At 38.6% G+C, this 27636-nt stretch overlaps 1 protein-coding gene across 1 annotated transcript; it reads left to right on the top strand.

Annotated features, from left to right (window-relative positions):
- The first annotated feature begins 11405 nt into the window (after positions 1-11405).
- neurod6b (neuronal differentiation 6b) lies at positions 11406-14033 on the top strand. The gene is made up of 3 exons (XM_083525337.1): positions 11406-11525; positions 11662-11998; positions 12896-14033. Exon 3 carries the CDS (start codon positions 12901-12903, stop codon positions 13852-13854), a length of 954 nt encoding a protein of 317 aa, XP_083381463.1. The 5' UTR covers positions 11406-11525; positions 11662-11998; positions 12896-12900; the 3' UTR covers positions 13855-14033.
- Positions 14034-27636: the final 13603 nt, after the last annotated feature.

The following is a 27636-nucleotide window of genomic DNA, read 5'->3' on the forward strand; positions in this document are numbered from 1 at the left end:
CCAGAAGGTTTCCCATGGTTTGGCCACAGCACAGCAGCATGTTGGCTCTTGAGCTTAAGTCAACCAATGCCAGGACCAGACATCACTCCATGGTGAACATTTGTACTGCTTGGGATTTTCTCCAAGGGATCCATACTCTTGCCAGCAGACCAGTTCCTTTTGCCTTTCCCTCACCACTGAGAGAGTGTCTTCCAAATGTCTCATCTCTTCCACAATGCTCCATTATGCTAGGGGAATCTTGGCTCTGGCTGATGTTCTTTATGTCCACGGGCACCTTCTTGACCACAGCGTTCACCCTTGGCAACTCATCTTGCTAAAGCAAACAGTGAGTCATGCAAACAATCTGATTCATTAGTAGTCTACAGGGAATTCATGTCAAGTAGGTTTTTACGCCTGAAACTAGGTTGATAAGATTTACACTTTCGCCATGGTTTATCATTTTTATTTGTTCTTTAGTCAGATAGTTGTAGAAAGCTTGGTGGCTTTCTCCACTGTGGTAATAGGGAAGAAATGTTGTTAAATATTTAAAAGCCAGAATCAAACCTCTCGGGTCTCAATAGACAGTATTGAGTATGTGATTTATAAGGTATGTGTTCCTTGTCTATTTTTGCTCATACATTTAACATTTACATCCACATTTACATTAATGGCATTTGAAATACAACTTTATCTAAAGCAACATAGAATACAACAGGTTTAAGGCCTTGCTCAGGGGCCCAGCAGTGGCAGCTTAGTGGTGCTAGGATTTGAACTCTGATCAGAGGTCTAATATCTTAACCACTGAGCTATCCTTCCCCCTTGATATAAACACCAGCTTTGCCTAGTAGGTTCAGCTGTCAATGAAAGATCCTGTTCTTATATCCAGATTGAGGTTCTAGTTACTTTCTCTAGTACGCTGAGGTTTTCATAATGTACCAATACTCAGCTGTATAAGGTTCAATTCATATGTAGTTTGTTTGTGGCTGTCCATGGTGCTGATACCAGCCTGGCATTTGTTTATACGGAGACTAGAAATGGTAAGATTCAGCGATTGGCTTTGGTGCATCTGCATTTTTTAACGTTTGCATTTGTAAAAAAAACAAACGATTTACATATAATTATCAGTAGATGTGCTATACTTTTATTATTTTTAAAATGAACAATAATTTGTGACCAGTATTTGATCTGTACAGTAGATTGATTTCTTCTCACTAAACAGTTTCTCGAGCGCGTTCTCTCAGCACCACTGCATTTTCATCTATTTTCTTTTTTTTTTTCACTACACAGGCGTGTTTTTGAAAGGTGCCATGCGTTACAAGTCAGAAGGCACTTAAGTTAATTGATGATTTGCTGTCTGTCTGAACAGACAAGCAAACTATCTGTACCATATTGAACTGCAAAGCATCATATTTGTTCCATAGCATCATATTGAAACGAATTGAAATCGGCTCGCACTGCATCGTAATCGAGGTGAATCGTATCGAATCACATCGGTAGCTGTTCATATGTTTCTTTAATGTATTGTATCGTTGGCTATGCATTGAGATGTGAAATCGCATCAGACTCGGTTATGGAGATGCACATCCCTAGTTTTTAGGGTTAATCTTTTTTCCCCAGAGCTCTGGACATGGTGTTGATCTTGATTATGTGATTGTCTTTTTTGTAATCCACTTTGCTCCTTTCCCTAGTATTATGCTGCAGATTGCTCCCGGGTCATTACATGTATTACCCACATAGATGCTCTACTATCGAGAAGCTGCGTTTGAGCCGATTCTCTGTTTCAGGGTTTGTCTAATGCTAAATTCTAGCTTCTGGGGACAGTGCAATGCAGTCAGCTTATCAAATCGGTCCTAATTTCATCGGCCTGCATAATTTTTTTCTCGCAAACTTCAGACAGCTTCATTATATATTACAGCTAAGTTTCAATGAAGTTGTCTAATGTATCTTGTGGGCGTCTATTTGAGCCTGTTCGGCACTGACTCTCATCATCAATATGGGTAATTAATACATCGCATGCATGCAGGGAGGAACACGAGCTCCACAGATGCCAGCGCAGGCAGGGTGCAAGGCCGGGGGTGCGTCTCGAACCGCCAGCACCATCATATTTTATAGCTAATCTCTCATATCTGTTTCAGGTGCAACATCTGCACAGACGCAGGAGGCTGTAATCTATGGGATATCCGTTTTCGGCTCGCTCAAATCCACACAACACAACACAACACAACATAACACAACACACACAGCTGCTAACTCACACATTTCGACTTATATTCTAAATTCTTTTGAATCTTTAACACGTTCTCAATGAACACAATGAGGGTTGAACGTGAGAAGGCAGCGTACACTTCACAATCTGCGTCTGAGTGTGAACGCTGGCTCTGCAAAAAAAAGCAGAAGCTGTTAGCACAAAGTGTGTGACCCACCGGCAGACCATATGCTGAATTCTCAGAACAATGGCGTACAGAGAAAGGTGTTAAAATGAGTGTTGATATGAAGGTGTATTCACATGCCAGATTTTTTTTGTTTTGTTTTTTAATATCCTGCAGATTTGGGAGATTCATTTTCGAATTTGCCTGTTCTCTAAGGCGAAAATATTACAACCTGCGAGCTTTTACATATACTGGTGTTTTAATTGCATTTGATAAATTATAAAAGGATTATCTATCTATCTATCTATCTATCTATCTATCTATCTATCTATCTATCTATCTATCTATCTATCTATAATATATATATATATATATATATATATATATATATATATATATATATATATATATATATATATATATATATATATATATATATATGTTTCAATACTGTAAAATTTATAATTTTAATTATAAATTTATAATATTAATTCTGATAAATCTGTATAAATATTCAGTGATTTTTAAAGTTCCACCATACATTTTAGGTGCAGGGCAGTGGATGGTGGGGTAGTTCTAGTGGAGGGTTGGGCAGGGCAGTGGAAGATAGGGTAGTTCTAGTGCAGGGTGGGGCAGGGCAATGGAGGGTGGGGTTGTTCTAGTGGAGGGTTAGGCAGGGCAGTGGAGGGTGGGGTAGTACTAGTGGAGGGTTGGGCAGGTCAGTGGAAAGTGGGATAGTACAAGTGGAGAGTGGGGCAGGGGAGTGGAGGGTGGGGTTGTTCTAGTGGAGGATTGGGCAGGGCAGTGGAGGGTGGGGTAGTACTAGTGAAGAGTGGCGCAGGGAAGGGGAGGGTGGGGTAGTACTAGTGGAGAGTGGCGCAGGGAAGTGAAGGGTGGGGTGGTTCTAGTGGAGGGTGGGGCAGGTCAGTGTAGGGTGGGGTAGTTCTAGTGGAGAGTGGGGCAGGGCAGTGGAGAATAAGGTAGTTCTAGTGCAGGGTGGGGCAGGGGAGTGGAGGGTGGGGTAGTTCTAGTGGAGAGTGGGGCAGGGCAGTGGAGGGTGGGGTAGTTCTAGTGGAGAGTGGGGCACAGCAGTGGAGGGTGGGGTAGTTCTAGTGGAGGGTGGGGCAGGTCAGTGGAGAGTGGGGTAGTACTAGTGGAGAGTGGGGCAGGGCAGTGGATGGTGGGGTTGTTCTGCAACGAATACTTAATATTTTGTGCACTGTGTTATCATTGCAAGATGAGGACACGTGTGTGATTCCCATTTCCTGACACTCACTTCTGAAAAGCTCGTAGTGGTCTGTAAAACTTCTCCAAGGGAAGACAGAATGGTGGTTGAAGCCTGATGGATTATAGTTGATCAGTTATTTTACATCTGGGTTGTCTGGGAGTATCACAAATTGTCAAAAAATAAGTTGGCAAGAAACCTCGAAATAAGGCATATTTTAAATATTTTTATCTTCTGTTTTATCTTTTGTTTTTTTTTGCCACAATTTATTCCACTTGTTAATGTTCAGTCTCTCCAATACGGATCTCAGAATGTCAGGACTTTTCATTCATTCATTTTCTCCTGCTTATCCGTAATTCGGGTCACGGGGGCAGCAGTCTAAGCAGGCCCCTGCCTTCGACTGCTGCCCAATCCTCACAGCACCGTCCCTTACGGTCCCTCCTGCAGGTGGTGAGCCCACGGGTGTAATGACAGACAGAATGTATAGACCTCTGTGATGACTATGAGACCATTGCGTTACATATCAGTACATGACAAACAAAAACATTGTAAAAGGTCATACTGTTGACCTTATGACCTTCAACTGATGACAGCATGCAACAAATGATAATAAGAAGTCACACAAATTAGGGAAATCACTCCTAGTAGTTTAATTACTTAAATAATTGATTACCTAACAATTTTCAAAACAAAAAACAAATGAAAGCAAAGTATACAGACCAAAAGATGACGTATATTAGCAATGTGATATTCAGTTCTTGACTTTTAAGAATGTTAAGGCAATCAAGTCAAATTCTATGTTAGAGAGAAGGAGAGAGCTTATGCTGACAATAGTAATGACTAGTTTAAACAAATCAAGCCAAAAACATAAATACAATTAGAAAGCAAAAGTAAACTACCCCATGTCATATGTCAGCTTGTTTGCTGCCTCACTACTGTCTTTCATTTATTTCCACGTGTGATTTCGCCTGGAGCAGTCACTTCCTCGTCCGTGTAATCCGTCCACCAACGTGTTTACATTATCTTTGCAAAACATCTGAATTATTCATGATTCCATCCTTCATTTCCATTAGCATAACTGATCAGCTCCATCTGGGTAGTCGATTGTGTGTGTTGCTTAGCTTTTTGTTACATGCGCCCGTGCTGTTTCATTTCCCTCGATCTATGTTCAATGAGGGGAGGAAAAAAAAAAAAAGAATCAATCAACTCCAGAAAACATGCCATCATGAGGAGGTCAGCGTTTTACTATAATCAGCTTTAATCGAATTACTCGTACGCCGCTGGGGGGTTGCCGTAAACACGCCGCCAGAGTGCGTCTTCCTTCGCCTCTTGGAGGCTGTTATTAAATCAAAATGAAGTCAATTTTACAGCGTGCCACTCAGGGGCTCCCTTATGTGTGTGTCTTGAAGTGGGAGAGAATGTGTGTGGGTATTAATGGTGTCCGTTGTCATTTTCTGCACATACCTCTGTGTCGGAGGAGCCACCTGGGCAAAGTTGTGTGGTGGCATATGGGCATCTGGGGGAGGTAATTGGTAAAAACAGCACAGCTGGAGAGCATTGAGACCAGGCATGGGTTTCCCTGATCACTTCGACTTTGCCTACACACATACAGTACGGAGAGCCTGCAGACATGATGCACCACGAATATGTTCTGAAATATTTAGCTACAAGTTTGACAGTTCCTCTTAATTTCTGTAAGAAGATAGTAGCCATGTCATGGTGACCTCACACCATTAAACAATGTTTTTGCTCGTGCAAATGAATGCAATGTTCATTGAATGCCACAGAGAATGCAGGGGGATTAGCATACAGGTATATGAGGTGGTATCAAAAAGCTTTGAGACTAGCTGTATTTACAAGAAAGTACTTTAATCTACACTTTCCCACTATCACCTTCAAAACAGTCCCCTTGCACCGCAATACAGCGCTCCCAGCGTTCCTGCCACTTCTGGAATGTGTCCTGGAAGTCTTCTTTTCGAAGTGCGACAAGCACCTTCTGCGATTTACGGCGGATCTTTGCAACGGTGTTAAAACGCCGACCTCTGCCATGTTAATCTAAGTTTGCAGGAGCCAAAGTGGAGTGGGTGTGGAATCATGATGTGAGGAGTGTTGGGTGACAGTGTGTGCACATGGTCAGTATAGCAGATTGGTAATGCACGTTTTCAAAATAGCCAATGTACACAGGACGATGTTTTTTGGCACACTGACTTATGAAGATCGGTGCTCCCTGTGACTGCGCGTGCAGCCTTGTAGATGAAGAAGTGTTTTTTCTGGACTAGACTAAAAGGCTAATACACTAATCCAAATGAATTTGAAAACTGGCAATTTCCGTGACCACAAATGAATTGTTTTATTTTCTGAAGATGTTTACGTCCCTGCACTGCACATTAGTAAAATGTAGGACACTTCAACTGGCTTAATTTCCACCTGGCATGTATTTACTTTCCGCCTCTTTAAATCGCAATGGTAATGTCTAGGTAAGGCACAGTCACATGACTAAAAATGTGCCATTGTTTTCAAAAGTCCACACTGCAACGCATAAAATGGCATTTTTAAATGTATCCACTTTGGAGAGCATTTTTAAAAGGCTTTGCTTTCACTGAATAAAAATGGTCTTAGTGTTTGAAGGTGAACGTGTTGAAGGTGAAGGTGAACGTGTTCTTATCCAGAGAACATCTTCTAAATGGCATAAATGTAAATCTAATCTTAAATCTTCTTCTCCATCTTTTGGCTGCTCCCGTTAGGGGTCACCACAGCGGATCATCCGTCTCCACATTACTCTGTCCTCTACATCTGCCTCTTTCAAACCAACTACCTGCATGTCTTCCCTCATCACATCCATAAACCTCCTCCTTGGCATTGGGTTTTCCTCCTTCCTGGTGGCTCCATCCTTAGCACTCTCCTACCGATATACCCCATGTCCCTCCTCTGCACATGTCCAAACCATCTCAATCGCACTTTCCTCACCTTGTCCACAAAACGTCCTACATGCGCTGTCCCTCTCATTTTTAATCTTGTCCAAACTAGTTTTTAATCTTGTCCATCTTGTCCACCATCGTCACTTTCAACAAAAACCTCATGATTTTCAGCTCTGCTACCTCCACCTCCTGTCTTTTACTCAATGCCACTGCCTCTAAACCATACAACATCTCAGGTCTCACCACAGTCCTATAAACTTTCCCTTTCACTCTCACAGATACTCTTCTATCACAAATCACTCCTGCTATCACTCTTCTCCACCCACTCCAACGTGCCTGCACTCTTTTCTTCACTTCTCTAACACACTCTCCATTACTTTGCACTGTTGACCCCAGGTACCCCATCTTCTCCACCTTCTCCACCTCTTCTCCCTGCAACCACACGACTCCACTGTCCTCTCTATCATTCACACACATTTAATCTGTCTTACTCCTACTGACTTTAATGTAAATCTAACGTGTCTGTACTGCTATTATTTAACGCTTGATTTAAGTGATTTATGTATCTGGCAACCTAAGATAATACACCCCTGTGAGATGGATGATCAATATTTTACTTAATATATTATATATAATAACATTTATATTTATTTTAATGCACTTATATATTTTTTTCATTTTACTTTAATCTTTACTTTAATTTTACTATATACAAATGCAACCAAACAATTTCCTTAGTGGATCAATAAAGTGTTCAGATTCTTATATTAGAATATCTGGACCATGTCTAATCTGTATATAAGTTTTAAGAGGCCATACATAATATTATTTCGTTCTTGAACGTGACTTAATTTTCTGGTGATCTCAACGTACAGTAAAAGCTTGTTTCCTCACGACAAAATTGTCAAGTCAAGTTTATTTCTATTGCGCTTTTCACAACAGACATTGTCTCAAAGCAGCTTTACAGAATTTAAGAGTTAAGGTGAATGATGTGTATTTATCCCTGATGAGCAGCCATGGCAAGGCTGACATGAGGAAGAAACCTTGAGAGGAACCCGACTCAAAAGGGGAACCCATCCTCATTCGGGTGACATCAAGAGTGTGATTATAGTCTTTAAACAATACAGAACTAACATGAGTACTGGAATGTAATTATGAGTAATGATCTTTCTACAGTCATTTACAGTCATTTATGGTTATAAAACTAGGAGCTACTGAGAAACTCATAAAATAGCTCAACATTTGCGATCATCACAGATACAACACCAGGTTCTCCATGCCAGAGCCTTTAAACACTCAAGGAGTTCCAATGTCCAAACTCCACATGAAGTGGAAATCGCCCACCACATGAAATTGAAAATTGTAACATGAAATTGTATCGCGAGAAAATCCCTCATACCACTACCGTCTCCTGTATCACTTTGACAAGTCATCATTTTACGTTTACGATTCAGCTCCTCAAGCATTTAGTCTTTTAGGCCAGATTATGTAGTTATTATGGCCCATCTCATGTAAGAGCTATAAATACTATCAAATAAACAATAAAATATACTCAAACAAATCGAAATGATCGAAACACTGTATACAATATTTTGTATTAAGTACTATAAAATAATAAAAATGTATAAAAAAAGATTCACCATGCCATACAAGACGCTATAACAAAGGTGCTCAGTGGGGTTGAAGTCAAGTTCCTTTCCTCCAAACATGCTGTTTACAAGTACTTATAAAACAGCAACCTCTGAGCTTCATCTTCGGGAGGAGGGCGACGTCTGCAGGAGCCAAATCTGCGAGAAGGGTGGGCGTGGAAGTGAGATCATGTGGATTGTTCTCAGAAAATCATCATGCACAATTTGCTGAATGGTTTCGATGTTTTCCAGGGTTGAGCTCGTTGACGGTCCTCCTAAACTCCCGTCGTCTTCCAGCGACGTTCTTCCGCTCTTGAAGCTCACGTCACTCGAAACACCTCGAATGAAACCTATGTCATGTCAAACATCTCTGTGGAAGATTTGCCCAGTTTACGCAGCATTACACGTTTGTTTTCTTTGTTTTAACCCTCTGTCCATTATGAAACGTGGTAACGCACCTGGTCAGAATAGCACCAGTTAGCACCACTAGTCTTTTTAGCACCACTAACTTTTTGATACCACCCTAGTCATGCTGGAACAGGTTTGAGTCTTTCAGTTCCAGTTAAGGGAACTTGTAATGCTACATTGTGTGCTTTCAGCTTTGGGGCACCAGTTTGAGGAAGACCTACACATGGGTGTAATGACCAGGTGTCCACAAATTCCACAATTCTTTATCAGTAAGAATTTGTGTCTATTAAAAGGTTCCATGGTGCATGATGGAACAAAGTGTCTTGCTTTATTCATTGAAATAACACAGTGCATCCGAGTTGAACTTTTGTACTCCACTACCTAAAAAATTGTCTTTTATCCGTTTGACACCAGGGACAATATCCTTGCGTCCGAACACCTCTGAGGGCGTCCGAAACTTTGCATCTTTTGTGTGGCGCCCTGCCCCTCTCACGATCGCTCTCTCTTTCAACCACACAATGATTTATTACCTGAAAATAACAGAGAACTAATTAGTGGAGTAATTAATTATATAAATTTGCATATTTGCATTTGCAATTAGCGCAGCAGACTGATTAGTCTGAAATGCGGAGTCGGACTCATCAGATGCCGGTGTGTGTAGTGGACCGGAACCAGCGGGATGCCAGCTGAGGCATTTTTTAGAGAGAAGAAAGGGGGTGGGGGGCAAGTGGAAAGTGTGTGTCAAGATATTTTAAGGTGTATGTTCATGATAGGGCCAAGTGTACTATTGGACATTAGTGTCCTTCAAATTGTGATGTAATAGAATAGAAAGGATCGATGGTAAAACCGTCGTTAGCATGGCTTTGCTAGGTTGCTTTGTGTATTTCACTGGTTTATTCACTCATTTTTTTTTTTTTTTCATGTTTTGCATGACTAGCAAAACACAATCCATTTAGCAAACTGTGGTAATGCTATTTATTTTTTTTTACCCAAAACAGAGGTAACTTAATTTACACAGAAAAATACTTTTCACAAAATGGTGGATAATTAGCATTCTTCTAAATAAATTATATATAAATCAGCATTTTAGAATACTTGATGTAAACAGTGATTATGCTAGTACATACTGGCTAGATAACTAATAAACTAACTAGCTTGAAAATATTCAGTTTATTCTTTATAAAGAAATCATTCTGTCATTCTGAAATATGGAATTTTGCCTGCTACTTCTTGGGGAAACAGATTTTAGGGCATTTCCAGTGCAGTGTAACAATAATTAGGAAGTGTTTGCTAGCTAGGGCATCTCCTGAGGTAAAAACAAGCCCTTTATATGTATATAAAATACATTTAGATTTGCATTGTATAGATTTAAGCTTTTTCTTTCCATTTTTTACCTCAGGTTTACCTCAGACTTTCATCGTCTTTATCACATTTTGTAAAATAAATTTTAGACCTTTTCCAGAGCATTTTTTTTTAAAGAGTACAATCAAAACTGATCTTATCAAAAAAAAAAAACACTTTTGCTAATTATCTAGCAAGCCTTTAATGTACTAGCCTAATCAATCAACAGTCTTTCACTGATAAATACTCGTTATGTTTGAACTACTATTTTATGAACCCGGACCCCCTTAACTATGGATGTGTAGGTGTTTTCACATAGATGAGAGATATTGTTTGCTATATATATATATATATATATATATATATATATATATATATATATATATATATATATATATATATATATATATATATTTACTTTTAATATTTACATTACAGCACAGTGAAATTCTTTCTTTGCATATCCCAGCAATGTTAGGAATCTGAAGTCAGACATGAAACATTATCGCTGGAGCACGGGGGGTTAAGGGCCTTGCTCAGGGTCTTAAAAGTGGCAGTTTGGTGATACCGGGGCTTGAACCCAGTACAAATTATAATTGTTACTGTTTTTGGTTTGTTATTGTTATACCTCATTCAATGTTTTACTTGTTCTCTTACTTCTACCTTTGCAGACATCTAAACATATTTGCAGTATTTTTTTAAATACCACTTTATCATTATCCAACATATTTTCTCATATCTTCTCTGATTTTTATTTATTTCCTCACATTTTCCATCTTTTCACTTTTACGCTGTAAATCTGCATACAATTCTTACATTCTAACTCGTACATTCTGTAAAACTGCTTTGAGACAACGTCCATTGTGAAAACAGCAATAGAAATAAACTTGAATTGAATTTTATATTTTATAGTCCCTATTTATTTGATGCACATTTTTGAAACAACCGATCAAATTTACATTTCACTGCAAGCTGTATTCTGCATATAATTACGTTTGTGACGAATACAAATCTTGAATCTTGAAACCCCTGACCTTCTGATCAGTAACCCAAAGCCTTAACTACTGACCTGCCACTTCCCAATGCTATAAATGAAAGTTTCGTATGTATAAAATCATTTCCAAAAAGCAAAAAACTTAAAGCAGAATCTTGTACCCCTGGGAAATTTCCAAATGAAGAGAGTTGACAAGCTGTAATACAGCAATATATCCTCTGAGAACATTAATGCTCAAAAGATAGAGCCTGGAAGACGAAATCTGTTTTCTGACATCACGACCGGACGAGCTAGTACAAACCCATGAGAACGATGTAAAAGCACTGTACGGACAAACCAATTTCTCTAGACGTTGGCATCACTCACACTGTGCTGAACTTTGGTCAAACCGGACAACATCTGGGTTCTGCCGATCGATATCACTTCTCTTTGATCAGCCGAAATAGCCGTTGTGTCTCTAAGTCTATAAATCCTATACAATGCCAGTCTTCTCTCAGCATATGTGTGTGTGAGTGTGTGTGTGAGTGTGTGTGACTCTCCCCAGACTGACAATCTCCCAAGATGTGACTGATCGCTTGTGACAAGTGACGAGCACCGAGATTAGCAGGCGATTACCTCAGCCGACGTGCTTCTCAAGTGCACGTGTGTGTGTGACAAAGACAGGTACTAAACGGATCATTTTGGGATTGTCTGCATAGAAACAAACACGTCTCGAAAAAGCCCGGAGTTCGTCCACAACAGCATGACAATGTCGGAATCTTGCTGGTTGGGTTTTTTTGTGTTGTTTTTTTGACGCTAGGTAAATGAAAGCCTCACGGTGCCCATTAGTGGTTGCGCCAGATGATTGGTACAGGAAGGAAGTCCCACGGGAGAGGAGAGCGCACCATGTGACCAACTCCTCCGCGAGACGTCAGTGGCAGATGGCACGGGTACCCGCGCTGGCAGTTGGCACGGGTGTCACTTTTCTCACAGAGAGGCAGAGAAAGGGAGAGGGAGAGAAAGAAAGAGTGAAAGAAGGGTGAAAACGAGATTAAAGGAATTCTAAGTGGCTCACAGCAAACGCATGGAAGGCGAATGGTGCCGAGGCTGAAGGAAATCTTTTGATCATGCGAGCGAATTATTAAAAGAAAAAGCAGGTAAGAGAAATTTACACGGTTTAAAATATTATTCTAATCGATTCCAATCTTTTTTTTGTGTTTCCTTTGGATTACGCAGACAAGCCGGACATTACGGTTCAAAATGCGTCCATCTGGACTTGTTAATTCAGCACTAGGGATTTTGTTCATTACTGTAAATGCCATATGAGATACAGATAAGCGCATGAGCTTACCATCTTATTTGGGATGTCTCCACATCCCAATTCTTAGAAATCTTGCTCTTTTAAAATTGGAAAAATATATAAAGAGGTATATTCCCATTCCCAATGGCATCAACAGTGTAGACGGCCATTCAGGGAAAGAGTTTTAACACTAAGCCGAATTCAACTGTACAGTTCAATCCTACAAAGGTTTTAGCCATTCTTGCCATTTTGGTCCACAAAGAACTTTTGGTGCTTTGAAGAACTTTAATTTTGTGCCACTTTTTCACAAATTTGCATGTCTTGTGTCAAAATAATAAAGAAAGAAACATTAGCACAGGGTTCTTTCTCGAAACCCAGACTAGCTTTATTCTAAATTGTTTCCAGAATACTGTATCGATTTTTCTGGAAGCATACTGAATACCCACCTACAATACTGAACTCACTTACGGTTCTTTCTATGGTCCTTCTGGGTTTCTAAGATGTTCGTTCGGAACGAACTGGGATTGTAATTAAGCGTTTCTTTCAGAAAATGCAATTTTTATGAGAAATGAACTGCTTTGGAGAGGTGCCCTATCTTTGGTAATTGTTTTTTTTCCAGTGTAGACAGTATACAGGATCTGTTCATTGTATGCACCAGTCTCTAGGAAAGACTGTAAGAAACTAATATTGTCCTGTTTCACTCTAAAGTGTCAGAGGGACTGCTACTCACATTTACCTGTGTCCTTTTGTTCAGGGACAATGTTGACGGCGGCACCAGACGAGCCAGACGCAATGCGCGAGCCTCAGTTTGGAGCGAGCTTTCCGCGTTCAAGCAATCCTGACAATCTGAGACAGGAGCAGCCGGACCATCACAGACAGCGGTTTGACGATTTAGACCTACGCGACGATCGCTCGGACAGGAATGATGAAGAACGAGACGATGAGCAAGACGAAGAGCAGGAAGAGAGCGGCCTGAGAAAAAGGCGAGTTCCGAGGAGACGCCAGTCGAGCGCCACGTGCTCGGACAGGGCCCAGCTGAGGCGCCATGAGGCGAACGCACGTGAGCGCAGCCGAATGCACGGCCTGAACAGCGCGCTGGAAAGTCTGCGCAAGGTCGTGCCGTGCTACTCGAGCGCCCAGAAGCTTTCCAAGATAGAAACGCTGCGTCTGGCTAAGAACTACATCCGGGCCTTGTCGGAGACGCTCAGCGCCGGGACGCGACCCGACCTAGTGGCGTTCGCACGGACCCTGTGCAAAGGACTGTCGCAACCCACGACCAACTTAGTGGCAGGGTGCCTGCAGCTCAACGCGGGACGCTTCCTGGCGAGTCCAGGGGACGTCTCACCTGCAGGCGACTCCACCTACGCGTACGCAGGCGCCGAACCAAGCCGAGCAGACCCTTCCAAGCACTTCCGACCTTTCTCCTACTGCAACGTCTACGACTCGTATTACAACAGCGCTTCTCCGGACAGAGAGCTAAGTCCGCCCGTGAACTACAACGGCGTGTTCTCGTTTCAGAAACCCGACGAGCAGACGGAGCGCGACGCGAGCTGCCGTTACGGCGCGACCTGCTGCGGCGCCCCTGCGCGCGCTTCCCTCAGCCGCCCTTCAGCCTACACACTGTCCCCGGACACGCACTTTCCCAACGAGATGCGCATGCGCAGTCAGCCCTTCCAAACCCAGGACCAATTAAACGCGGTGTATCATACCTAAATCGCAAAAAAAAAAAAAAAAAAAGGTGACAGGCAAACAAACTTGTTCATTTTATTCTTGTGTCCTTAATATATTTATTATTTATTGGCCACTTTCACTGCATAATTTATTGTCTTTTATTGTATTACCTAAATGTACTCCCTTATTTACTGCACTCTAATAAATGCCATATTGTTAAATGTCTCGTATTTTATTTTCTTTACACTTATTTTTTTAAGATTTTGGCATAATTTTTTACTGCAGTTAAACTTTATTTATCTTTTAAAATCCCACCTACTAAATATATCTCATTATTATTATAATTATTATTATTAGTTTAATTATACTAATAATGCTACTGCTCGTTGTCTTTTTTTATTATGAAACACGACATCGCGACCCAAATAATCCTATTTTATTTTATGAAATAAAATAATTAATTAAAAATCTAATTAAAAAAATCAACAAAAAAAATTATTTCCATATATTCGAATGGATTAAGCAAAAAATCTATATAATTTTATGAGCAATAAATATCATTTAAAAATAAATAGAGAATAAAAGGGAACTAAGAAGCGCGTTCACTAAAATTTAATCCCATTTTGCCCCCAGATGTTTTGATGGACTGAGTAAAGTGTTTGGCTTGTAGCTTTGGCTTGAGCAGTGTGTATATAGAAGGTCCATCCTTAAACATTACACACATTTCATATACAAAACAAACACGTGAAAGCGGATTAATACTGTAGGCGATTATGGCTCGTGCGGTTTGTGAATATGAGAAGAAGAAAAAAAAGCATTTGTCGCTCTGATAATCCGAGGACTGGAATTATGCTAAAACATTCAAGAATAAAAAAGCGTTTTATATTTTCTCATCAACATCAGGATAAATCGCAAAAACGATTATTTTATTGCATCTATTTTATTGTTTTTATTTATTTATTTGCCGCAAAAATATTTCAGCAGAATTTCAACCGAAACTAATAAATGTAAAGCAACGAAAAGAAAAGCACACGATTAATACAAGACATTCTATCTATCTATCTATCTATCTATCTATCTATCTATCTATCTATCTATCTATCTATCTATCTATCTATCTATCTATCTATCTATCTTCAACATTGTTTTCTCTGTCAGTAAAATTTTTTTATTCATATTTCCGACATCATTTTATATGTAGACAGAGCAGATGTTTATGTAGAATAATTATTGTGTCTAATACGGATATTTGATGTATTTATTTCCAGATGTGGTTTGGGAAAATGTCATAGATATCAGAGAAATTAGGAATAAAGGGGTAATTAAATATGCGCAAATCACATTAGATATGTTTGTGCAATCATTTTCCTACATTTGGTTGTAATAATAACAAAAGAAAGAGACGCAATAATAATAATAAAAAATCATTTATAAACACTTGGGCAGTTCAGGAATCCATTCAGGTTTTCTATAAGAATTTAAGTTAAGGTTCAGAAAAAAAGGGGGCGGGGCTCCAACTTTTTTTTTTTCTGCGAAAATTCATTCAATCTAAAAGAAATTATGCAAATAAATAAATAACAAATAAATAAATAAATACATGTAGTCTCCGGGCAAAGCCATTCCAAATATTCTAATATTTTCTCTTACATTGTTTTCTCCCCCTTTAATTCATATCATTATATAGAAATAAAAGAACATAAATATGAAATTCGTTTAAATTATAAGTGTTAATAAAAAAAAATAAATACAATTTAGGAAAGTAAGAAAATATTTTCCTGATGTGAATTGCGTAAGAATTGCAATTATGTGACGTGGACTAAATACGTGAGCTCGTGGGGGGGGGGGGGGGGGGGGTGAAATGACGTGATTTGAATTATCACTACTGAATTGTACTGAAACATTTCAGATGCAGGGTGAAGGTCACGTGCGTTCAATTTTCTTAAATTATGTAGCCTATACTATTATTCATTTGTTTTAGGTTTTTTTTTTTCCAAAACTGATTGATTATCCTAAAAAACCCCACATTTTCAGCAAAAGCAACTATGTGTTATATCATCAATAGCTTGATGATGATGAAGTGATGCGACTAAAATGAAGGGACACCCTGATGTCACTTAGATGAAGCCTGGTTCATTTCAAGCAGGTTGTCATCACCACCATCACCACTGGCACCACTGGCTCACTCACTGGAGATAAACTAGGGAGGAATTAATGCATTGAAAATGTAAACTCTATTTGTTTCTGTTTTGAGACAATGTCCATTTTAAAAGTGCCATACAAACAAAAGTGAATTGAATTGAACTAATTTGAACAGTTACCAAGCTTCCCAAATCTCTTCTACCTCTGTGTTGGAGCAGGAAATCGCCGAGACCCGACCTCCACCTCGGAGCACTTAATGTCCGATCACTTGCAAAAAAGTTGCACTTTCAACTTTTAATGAGGGCTCAGAAGGACAGTTGGGGCATGTGGTGCTTACGAGATACACATAAAGGAGTTCAGGAACTGAATCAGTGATGTCTGATCCTGTGCTCTGGGCACAGTGCCATGCATCTGAACAGGATGTGAAGCCTTGGTAAAGACACTCGGTGTGCCCTGCCTGCTCGGGGTGTGTGAGTGTGTGTGTGTGGGTTCAGCAGGTGTGTCTCCAGAGTCCTGACTGAAGCCTGAAGAACCTGGAGGCCTTTCACACCACATTTCCCCTCTCACTCTTTCAGATCTGCAGTGCCGAGACACTGTGACAGCTGCACCCCCTAACAGGAGGCAACTGTGTGTGTGTGTGTGTGTGTGTGTGTGTGTGTGTGTGTGTGTATGTGTGTGTAAAGAGAAAGAGCCTAGAAAGATGGGTTGGCAGGCATACACAGGTCCTTTCCCACAGTTCACAGGTTAAGCATGGACTGTCTCTCTGTCGTGCTCATTAGATGAACAGAAAGAGTGTGTGAGCATATGGCTCACTTTAGTGTAGGAGTGTGTGGTGCGGCAAGAAAACTCCGTTAAATCAAGGGTGTGTTTAACATCTATTATACCACAGTTTGGCGACTGGAAAATAATGAACTTGCCACTTCCTGTTGTCTTCCATTCACCCTATGGACAATCGTTTGTGTGCTTTTTGTGCTTCCCGTTCCACATTTATTCCCCATTTGCTGTTATAATAACCTCCATTCTTCTGGGAAGAGGTTCCACCAGATTTGATGGTGTTTATATACGAGATTCCTTCAGTCATAAGGGTGTTATTATAGATGTAGGTGAGGTGAGGAGACCTGGGGTGCGGTCTGCGTTCACATTCATCTCAAAGGTGTTCAATAGGGTTTGAGCTCTACTTGCAGGCCACTTAAGATCTTAATGGAGCTGACTTGGTGCATAGGGAAAATTTCATTCTACTGCATCAAGACGCTGCATACAATTGTTGGAACAGTTGTTGGAACAGTCTGAAGAAAAGATACATATGACTGGAAAAGTCAGGTGTCTCAGTACTTTTGCCCAAACAGTGTATTAGAATCTATATATGAATGTTTTCATCAATTCATGTATTACTAGGTAAATTAATCACGCCAACCAGAAGTGTATTCAGCTTCACTAAGACAGCGGAGTTAGCCATCTAGTTAGCTACCGGTAAATTAGCTCACATTGGTCAGACGTAGGCGTTTTTTGTTTTTTTTGCAATTATTACTAACAAATTTGTTCATTAATGCACCATGACATCCATACAATTGTTCCTCACAAATGAAAAGTAAGCTAGCTAGCCTGATATATAGCTGTTAGGAAATCAGTTGTTAAAATTAATGACTGATTTGCTAAATTAAATAAATATCGATAAAAAAAAAAGAACAAAAAAAACAGCAAAAATACCCAGAACAACTGAGATCTTTAAACGATGTCAGGTTCCAACAGGTCCACATTTCTTTAAGTGTGATTTATATGAATGTATGTATTAATTTTAATTAATTATTGAAAATTATTATTTTTATTTAGTCTTTTTATTTTTTTTTAAAACACCATATTTTCTTGTATATTTTTTATATCTGGTTTGATAGATTAGATGAAAAAGCACTGGGGACCACATCCCTAGATCATGTAATGTTTTTCTTTCCAGACCAAAGCATTGGGAAAAAATGATTTTAAATATAAAAGTCACGTTTCACCAGTGTTTTAGGAAATGACACAAAATCTGTGTACATGATTGACAACCATTCAAGAATTGAGTATTTAAATATCACTATGACTTCAATTCAATCAAATCACTTACAGTCTTATTTCTAGCCATAAAAATCTTATTGATCTTATTTTAAGAATAAAATACTAATCATTGTGTGAGATTATTATGATTGTTTTAAGATGATTTATCTTTTTATTTTATCAATTGGTTAGTAAAACTTATAGTTATTTTACCTGCAAATTACCAGCGTATTTATGATCAAAAACATCATTTCTTGTATAGATTTTATTTGAGCTGTTTCAACTAGTTTTAAGGTTGTCCAGTGAAAAATGCTGAATAATCAGACTTAGGATTTGTTCATTAGTAGTATTTATTCCAAATGCTTGTTTTATGTCAACACCAACACATTTATTTACAACCTAATAACAAATTCTAAGACTATTTTATAACTTTCTTCTTACTTATAGCTTTTTATTAAGTTGTTCTGTAGGTTGTTTTCAAATGTTGAATATCTTTGTGTTCAGTTTTGACAAAATACATTCAGTTCAAACGTTTTATGTTGCAATAAGTAGAAGTATGTTAAGATTTTGCGTTGTATTTGCATCGTAACTATTGTGTGTTACAAAACAGTCTTCATTTGAATAAGTGATTGTTGACGATGCGCATGTACGCACGATCTTGATATATCATGATGATGATTCTTATATTTGGAGGAATTTTTAAGATCTGGGTTTAAGATCTTTTTATACAAATTAAGAAAATCAAACTGTTTAAAAAACAATTAAGTAGCTAGTTTTAAGTTCATTAGACTAAATTGATTGCTTGCAATACGTGTTTTAATGCTTAAAGACATTTTGTACTTTTCTAAAACCTAGATATTTTCTTATTTCAAGAAATCTTACCAAGTGTAATTTCCTTCCTGCACTGGCACCTAATTTGACTTGTTTCTAGTCTGTATCTTCTTTAATCATGCTTTTATTTCTTATATTTAGACGCTTTTTATTTAAAGCGTGTATAAAGCATTCGTTGTGCCTTATAACCTAATCTCAATGAAGGTCATTTAACTGGACATACTGAGAAATGATCCAAAGTGAGATAAGAAAATTTTTTTATCAAAATCTTTCAGGACAAACTCTCAGTGTGAAACAAGAACAGATTCCCTCGGAGGCATCAGCTAAAATAAATAGGCTGTTAATATCAATCTGGGTGATTAAAAGTGAAAAATGTTTCTGCCCTAATCATGGTGATTTAGTGTTTTTGAACCTCCTTCAGTATAAAGGCATTAGAGAAAGGGGGGAAAAAAGGGTGCTTTTTTTTTTTCGTCACATTGTCAAGCTTCCCAAAAATGTTCTAGCTCTACGCAGGCCACAGATGGCCAGGGCCGGGAAAATCTCCCCATTAAACTCCTAATAATGATTTCTCCTGTGGAATGGGGGTGAATGTAGAGAAGAGAGAGAATGAGGAGGAAGGGAAGCAATGGGGGGATTTGGTGTTTTAATTAGATGGCTTTAAGGAGCTGAAGAAGTGTGGAAGCGGTGCGTCGTGGGAGGGGAGGGTGCAGGTGACAGCCAGGAGATGACACAACACTAGCAGCCAGGAACTCATTTGCATGGCAGAGCGAGGTCAGGTTGGCATCGGGCCTGAGGACAGCCGAGAAACTTCCAGAGTCACAGCTCCAGGGCTCGAATGCATTCAGAAGAAGGGAGGGGGAGGATGGGAGATGCCAGAGACTAGAACTATGTTTGTGTGCATATGATTTCTGTTTACAAGAAGCTGGTGAACATGGAAAGTATTCAGTGTCTTCAAAACAGGAAGTGGTTTTGGTGAAAAATAATTGTATCACAAGATCAACATCAAAGCTTCAGACAATCAAAATGAAAGCTTCATACAATCAACTCCAAAGTTCATAGACAAACCCAAAGTTTCATATGAAACGCTAATGCTTCAGATACAATTAAAAGCATCGCTTAATTAAAGCCAAAACTTTATATACATCTTTAAAGCTTCATAAACAACTACATAACTTCCCACAATCAGCTCTAAGACTCCAATCGACTCCAAGGCTTCACATAATCAAATCCAAAGCTTTTGCAATTTCAAAGCTTCACATGCAATTCCAAAACTTCATACAATCAACTCAAAGATTTCCCCAAAGCTTCATATATAACTCAAAGACAATCATCTCCAAAGCTTCATATACAACTCCAAAGCTTCATATACAACTCCAAAGCTTCATATACAACTCCAAAGCATCACACAATCAACTCCAATTCCAATTGACTCCAAAGCTTCACAAAAAAATGTTTAAAACTTCAGAAAATGAAAGACAATCAAACCCAAAGCTTCATCTAAAACTCTAAAACATCATACAATCTGCTCCAAGACCTCCATCTAACCCAAAGCCTCCCAGACAACAGAGTTTCATACAATCAACTATCAATCAACAGTATCGATCACAAAGCTTTATGGTGTGAACTCTAGAGCCGTCTATATGATCGAGTCCAAATCATTATTGTATCAACTCCATCAACTGGTGCCACTATCTCTCACAAGGTACAAGGAAGACATGCTTTAAACTCTTCTCTATTCTGGTACCTCAGTGTTAGAAGGAAATTCCACTTGATGTCTGAACTGTTGAGTCTTTTCAGAGATTCTATCTTTAAACAACATCTAAAGACTTACCTCTTCCAAAAGAGTTATAGATTGATGGTATTCGTAGTCTCTATATTAAGTGAACCATCATTAGAATGTATTTATTGATGGAAACTTTAAAGCACTTCTGAAAGTCACCCTGGATAAAGATGTTTGCTTATTCCATAAATGTATTGCAAACCTCAAAACCTGTCATAATTGGGTAACAGCAGGTCTACACAGCATCTACAGATTGAGTGAATGACTGAAAAAAAAAAAGAAAAGTGTTTGTAAATTGGGGGGAATCATTTTTCATATGTCCCCTGGTCAAATCCCACTGGAGCACCATCCCACTGGGCTGAGACCCCAAGTCAGACCCAAGAGCTGATGGAGAGATTATTATCTGAGGATCCCCCAGGAGCTGCTTGCTGGAGGTGGAGGAGTCTTTGCTGACCTTCTTAACCTATTGTTTCCCCAACCCTTTCAGGAACAGTGGATGAAAATGAATGAGAAATGATTGCTAATTAAAATTGCCTACATATAACACAACCTGGAGCCCCAAGATTCAGTACCAAAATAAACCAATGTCCATGTTGAACCGTTTAACGATTTTGGGAATGTAAAGAGTTCTGTATGTTTCCACGTCAGACCGAGGTTTCAGAATGTAAATGCATATACAAGAGTTTTCCTGGAGACCAAAGAGGAAAATCTGCATAAAGGATAAGTTCAGGACCAAACCAGGGAACCTGGAGCTTGTGAATGTGACCTTCTGTATCAACACGTTAGCCTCGTCTATTTTTCAGCCATGGTAAAAAACAACAACAACAACAACAACGTTCTTTTGAAATAAAAAAAAAAGTGAAAGAAACCACTAACCTTAAGTACTATACAGTATTTTTTATAGAAATATAATAGAAGTGTCAGGCATCAGTCATATGACGTACTATTGTTAGCAAAACTGTACATGTGAACACCGGAGGCTAGAAAACTACTTCTTATCGAACCCAAGCCTTATACAATCATCTATCAAAAAGCAAAGCATTTTAACTAGAATATAAAATGAGCACATTTGAGAAAAAAAACGACTTCATTATAGCTGAATATTACCACATTAATATACTGGGCAATGCTAGTAATGCTGAAGGAATCTATGTAATGGTTGTAAAAATGGCATTTTTATCTTAATGCCCCTAAGCACACATTTAGTTGCTGCCGTCAACACGTTTATCAAGGTTCAGATGTTCTTGACCTAAAACCTATGGCAGATGGGAGTGTGTGTTTATTCTAATAGCCACCGAGGCGCGTGCTGCTGCGACAAATGCAACAAAGTCAAAGTCATTTAGTGTCGCGAAGGGAAGGTATGAAGTCTAAATTAGTGTAGCTCTTCCTGCGATTATGTACAGCAGGTTTACGGTGGTTTGGTGGAATGGATGGAGCATCTGATAGACATAACTGAGAAAATTGGCAAGCTTGGATACAAATGTTAATTCGGAGCTGAGGGATCCTAGCATAGCTTTGTACGACCTAGCCACGTTAACGCCGATTAGCCGATCTGCCCCAATGCCACACACAGCACTGATGCATTCCTTTTGTCCTTTATAACCACTTTAAACCTCAAACATTCCCAAGAGTTCCCTTCTCTGTCACCAAAAACCCTTCGTCACATTAAACAGCCATTAATATTCGTCACGGCACCTCTCCCGTCCTGCCCAATGCCGCACCTTCACCACACTCCCATGATGCTTCGCTCTTTCTCCCCCTCCCGTCCTCTGGGAGTGTTCGATTTGAGAGGACCGAGCTGTCTTCTCATGGTGGGGAGAAAACTTGGTTGGGATCCAAAAATGCGTCAGACGGGACACGCATGGCCTGCTGGAGGCATCGACTCGGGCGCTAATGGGCCTCGCAGTCGCCTGCACCACCTGGGGATCTGAGGGGGAGGGAACAAGGGAACAGTGCAAAATGACACCGAAATGTTTTCACTTGCTTTCAGGTTGCAGGGAATTGAAAAAAAGACAAGAAGTGAACCATGCTGGTCAGCAGTGAGTGGATAGATTCTGAAAAATTGCAACTTATGGAAACATGTACAGAAATAAAAACAAGGGCAACGAGATATCGAGAAATAGAGAATGTGTGCTTTTATTAGCATTTCTTATTGCAGTATTAGATAGAGACAGTTTTACAAAACTCTTATCTCTATTATATCTATTCATTTTTATCACCACATTATCTCTGAAAAGCCGCTTTGAGACAATGTTCATTGTTAAAAGCGCAATACAAATAAAATGTAATTATTACAGAACTATGGAACTTTCTAGAAACCTCAGTATTACATCATAAGCTTCAAATCAGTGTCAATGAAGGCTGCATCTATAATGATCAGCGCATATCTTTATAAAATGTATACATTGAGAATTCATTATATATAAATATTACATTATACATATATTCATATATACATGTATATTATATGCAGTGCAAGTTTGAAAAATGTCTTTTGTTCTCTATAGATTGCATTGTAAGGACAGAACATAACGCATCTAATGAATGTCATTCAACGTTACTGTAATTAATACAGATAAACAATAAATACAATAAATAAACAATAGGTCACAAATAAACATTTAAATACAGTGTAATGCATTTTCCTACATATCTCTTATACAATGTCCACATTATACAGTAGCAGAGAAATGTATAATGCTACAGTGTTACAGCATAAAGAATAGTACAGTGTTGGAATCATTTATACATTACCATATTTTAAACATTTCTGTATTATAATAAAAAACATATATATTACAGCATTAGAGATATTTTAAGAACTTTAGAGAAGCTTCTAGAAACATTTTAACAAGAAATTTTGCAGTATTCAAGAAATGAACAGATGAACCTGTAAGACAGAGAACAGGAGAGAAGATGTTATCAGACACCACAGTCAAACATGGAGGTGGAGGCTTAATAGTTTGGGGTTGTTTTGGAGCAGGGAAGGTTGGAGACTTATTCCGGGTGAAGCGCACCAACATGGCAACCATTCCTTACTTCAACACCATGCAATTCCTTCTGGACTGTGGCTCATTGGAACAACAACAAGACGATGAGCATCCAAGCTCTTATTTAGAGAGCAAACGGTCATCTGAATGATATCTATCATGGAATGACCTGCCTAGTCACCACACCAAAATCCTATTGAACTGCTCTGGGATGAACTGGATCGCAAGGTCAGAGAGAAATCTTTAACTAGTGAAGAACATCTTTGGCAAATCATAAATATGTTATATCACTGTATACATCATTATTTGGGTCTGTCTCTTTTTCTCCATTAATTTATCCACCACAAACTGGTGTCACAAATCTCTTTAAGGAACACATCTAGACTCAGTGGATTTGATCTAAATTATTAAAACGGTTTCCAATTCTCCCGAGGAAAAGCGGGTCCCATCACTGTCGCTATTCTCTGAGCACAGCGTGTGAATGTTCCTTTATCTGTAAAGTAAAGCGATTGTGTTTTTTTTTTTTTAATACCATTTTTCTATATTTATAAGGGCAACGAAAAACATAAATTATTTCATTAAAAGCATGTTCAGAAAATAAATCCCATCTGACACATATATAGAGGGAGAAACTGTAATAGAGAGAGAAAGAGAGAGCGAGAAAGAGAGAGAGAGAGAGAGTCATAAACAGACAGGGCAGGTGTTGACGATGCAAATGAAACGGATGACAGATGGCGAGTTTCTCTGTCGCTCACTGTGCGGATAATGGATGAAGGTAATCAAATTCCTCTGTGGCTTCATGACTTTCTGCACAACTTTGTCATCAATAGTGGCATCAAACGCTGCCAACGCACAAATCAACAACAACAACTACACACACACACAAACACACACAAATACTATCTACCTTTCCCTAAATAAACCTCAATGTTCTTAATCTCTCTCTGACCAGAAAAAAGCTCCTTTTATGGTCGACTTTTTAGTCATCATACTGCTTGTGATGTTCTTTGGAAAGATCTGAAAATACGCCCCATGACAGATGAGTGATTTCTGAAAACATTGCTATTTGCATGATGACACATTGCTCAAAAGGAAAAAACAACAACAAAAACAACCCTCATGTCGTAGATTGTTGGTACCTCACATACATGCTGTCAAGTCGATAAAGCAAACAGCTACAGTCCTTAAAAACATAGGATCCATCGATTATGCTTAAACGTTACGCTCGAATGTTCTTAAAACAATCCAGTGAGGTTTTCCCGAGCAGAAAGTGTGCTAGGCAGAGCCTGTTTTGAAATTTACAGGATTCCATAATGCTTTAAGGAGTCTGTGAAGAACCATTGATTCCTAAAGCATCCTGATGGGGATTTTTTACACAAAGCAGGGAACATTTTGATTTTAATTATCAAAAAAAGACTATTATGGAAACCTTGTCACTCGGAATGTACAGTACAGATGGTACTAGTTACACAGATGCTTCATGTGTTATAACTAGAAACAGAACCTCATTAGGAACTAAGGAAATCTTTACCTTTGAGAAACTATTTATACATTTTGTGAAATTGTTCCAAATTCTTTCAAAAGCTACAGAAGGAACCCGTATGGCAGAACACTGGATGTCTTATTTCTTCAAAAGTGTACTATTGCTTTTTTTTTTATATCTAAATGTTTACAAGACAGGGTTCCAAGTCAAAACTATAAACCCTAAATTATCAAAAGATCATCTGAGGAACCTTGTTTTTTTTTTTTTTATACATTTACTTGATAGTACTGTCTACACAAAAGCTTTATGGAAAAGTTCTTCAAACAGAACCTACAGTATTTAGGAAAATAGAAACCTTAAACCATCCCAAGAACCTTTGAGGTAATTCTTTTCTAAAAAAAATATTCCCAATTCTCCTAAAAGAAGAGGTTCTTTGGTTGTTATGTAAATTTTACTGGATAATTAGTGGGTTTTAACCTCCTACAGGATGTTTTTTGGAAAATTCTGTAACTTTACATGGTACAATATACACAAATTTACATGTAGCCAAGAATCCTTATGTCTACATTCTCCAATAACTAATAATGCTACTGGTGGTACACAAATGCGTAACCTATTTTGAACAATTGGAACCCTCAACCAAACAAAGAACTTCTAAGGTATCAATTTTTTTGGATTTTTTTTGTCAAAATCTTCTAGTGTAAAACACTCTGTTTCAGGGTTTTACCCAGAACCTGATCCCTGTGCTTTAAAATGGACAATTACAGAAACTACGAGGTTGTATCAAAATGTTTTGAGACGAGCTCTGTTTACAAGAAAGTACTTAATTTATCTACTTTTACACACTATCACCTTCTAAACAGTCCCCTGGCACAGCAATATAGCGCTCCCAGTGTTACTGCCACTTCTGAAATGTGTCCTGGAAGGGTCTCAAGCTCCTTCTGTGATTCCACAATGGTGTCAAAACCTTTGCCCTGGATCTTCATCTTCGGGAAGAGGGCAAAGTCCACAGGAGCCAAATCTGGTGAGTACAGTGGGTACGGAAGTGAGATCATGTAGATTGTTCTCCGACTATCATCATGCACGAGTTGCCAAATGGTTTCGACATTTTTGGGAGTTGAGCACGTTGAAGGTTTTTTTAACTCTTGTTGTTTTACAGCTCAAAAAACGTTAAACAACATCACCGTATGTCAAATAACTGTATATTGTGTCAAATGTCTGTGTGGCAGATTTGCCCGGTTTCTTTTTAAATTGCCACCATAGCCAAAATACTACTTGCTAATACAAGTAGCTAATGATTTGTAATCTATTTCACTAAGACTTTTTGTGGAACACCTTTTTCTGAGTGTATTGATGCTTGGATGTATACGTAAATTCACATGTAACGAGGAACCCTTACTTATCAAAAAAGCTGAACCTCCATTGAAAAGTAGAAACTGTCAACCACCCAAAGAATCTCTGAAGTATCACTTTTCCCCCCTAGAGGGTTCTGATGATGAGCCCTGAACTATCCAAAGTACCTTTTGAATATTAGTTTTTCTTCAAATGTGCTAGGAAAATGCTTGATAACTTTAGATCTTCTTCCTATGAATTATACACTGTACATTTTGGACAATAGTGTTCTTTGAGAGTTCTCTACAGAACCTTTAATTGTGCATTTTTCTATTGGGACATACAAATGGTTGGAAGACATTTGATTTTGAAGGTTTGCACATTTACTTTTCAACTTTCTAGGAGGTAGAAGGATACTAGCAAGAAACAATTGTAAGAAAAAAAAGAAAAATCATTCTGGTGTTCAAGATAGCCCCCTCAGGAACATTAGCATTAGTGTTCACCTACAAGGTGAAGTTTTGTTTATATTTATAGACAAAAAAAAAACAGTACCATGCCTAAAAAGACTTTAGACATCATTTTGAAGCAAATATTAACAGCAGCAACAACAACACAACAAATATTTGGGTAGCATTTGAGTCTTATTCTTGTTGCGCTTGCTAGCATAAATGTATTTTAAAACGAAACAAGCACCTGACAACATGTCTGCTGACTGAGTATATTTAAAGTATTTACTGGATTTCTGGATATAAAAAGAATTAGCAGGAAGGCATGTGAAAATCTTAAGAGAAACCGTGTTTTCTTTGGCAAATCCTGCATCTATTACCAATGTGCTAATTACACTTCAGTTCATCAGAACTAGCATACGCAGGATAATAAAGCTGTTTTTTCCAGACTTGTGTGTGAGAAATCAGCTTTGTTACACTGTTCTCTGCTCCCCCCCCCCTTCTTCTACTTTGCAGGTTTTATTTTGAGATGCTGCTGTGGCGCTGTACGAGATGACAGCTTGCTGTAGTGTGTCAGAATGTGATGATGCTAAGAGCCTTCATATGCTAGCTCTTATATATATAAATATATGTAGAGCACTGAGCACTGAACATTTTCGACCTTACATTCATAACATTGTATTTTCCCCCTTTTAAATCAGGGACAGATACTGTACAGAGTTTGTTATCTTTAAGTGGATTAAATTGAACTGCTGTATTTTTGTATTTTAAAAATACAAAAAAATTAAT

This window comes from Silurus aristotelis (assembly GCF_946808225.1).
Source record: "Silurus aristotelis genome assembly, chromosome: 22".
Lineage (NCBI taxonomy): Eukaryota > Metazoa > Chordata > Actinopteri > Siluriformes > Siluridae > Silurus > Silurus aristotelis.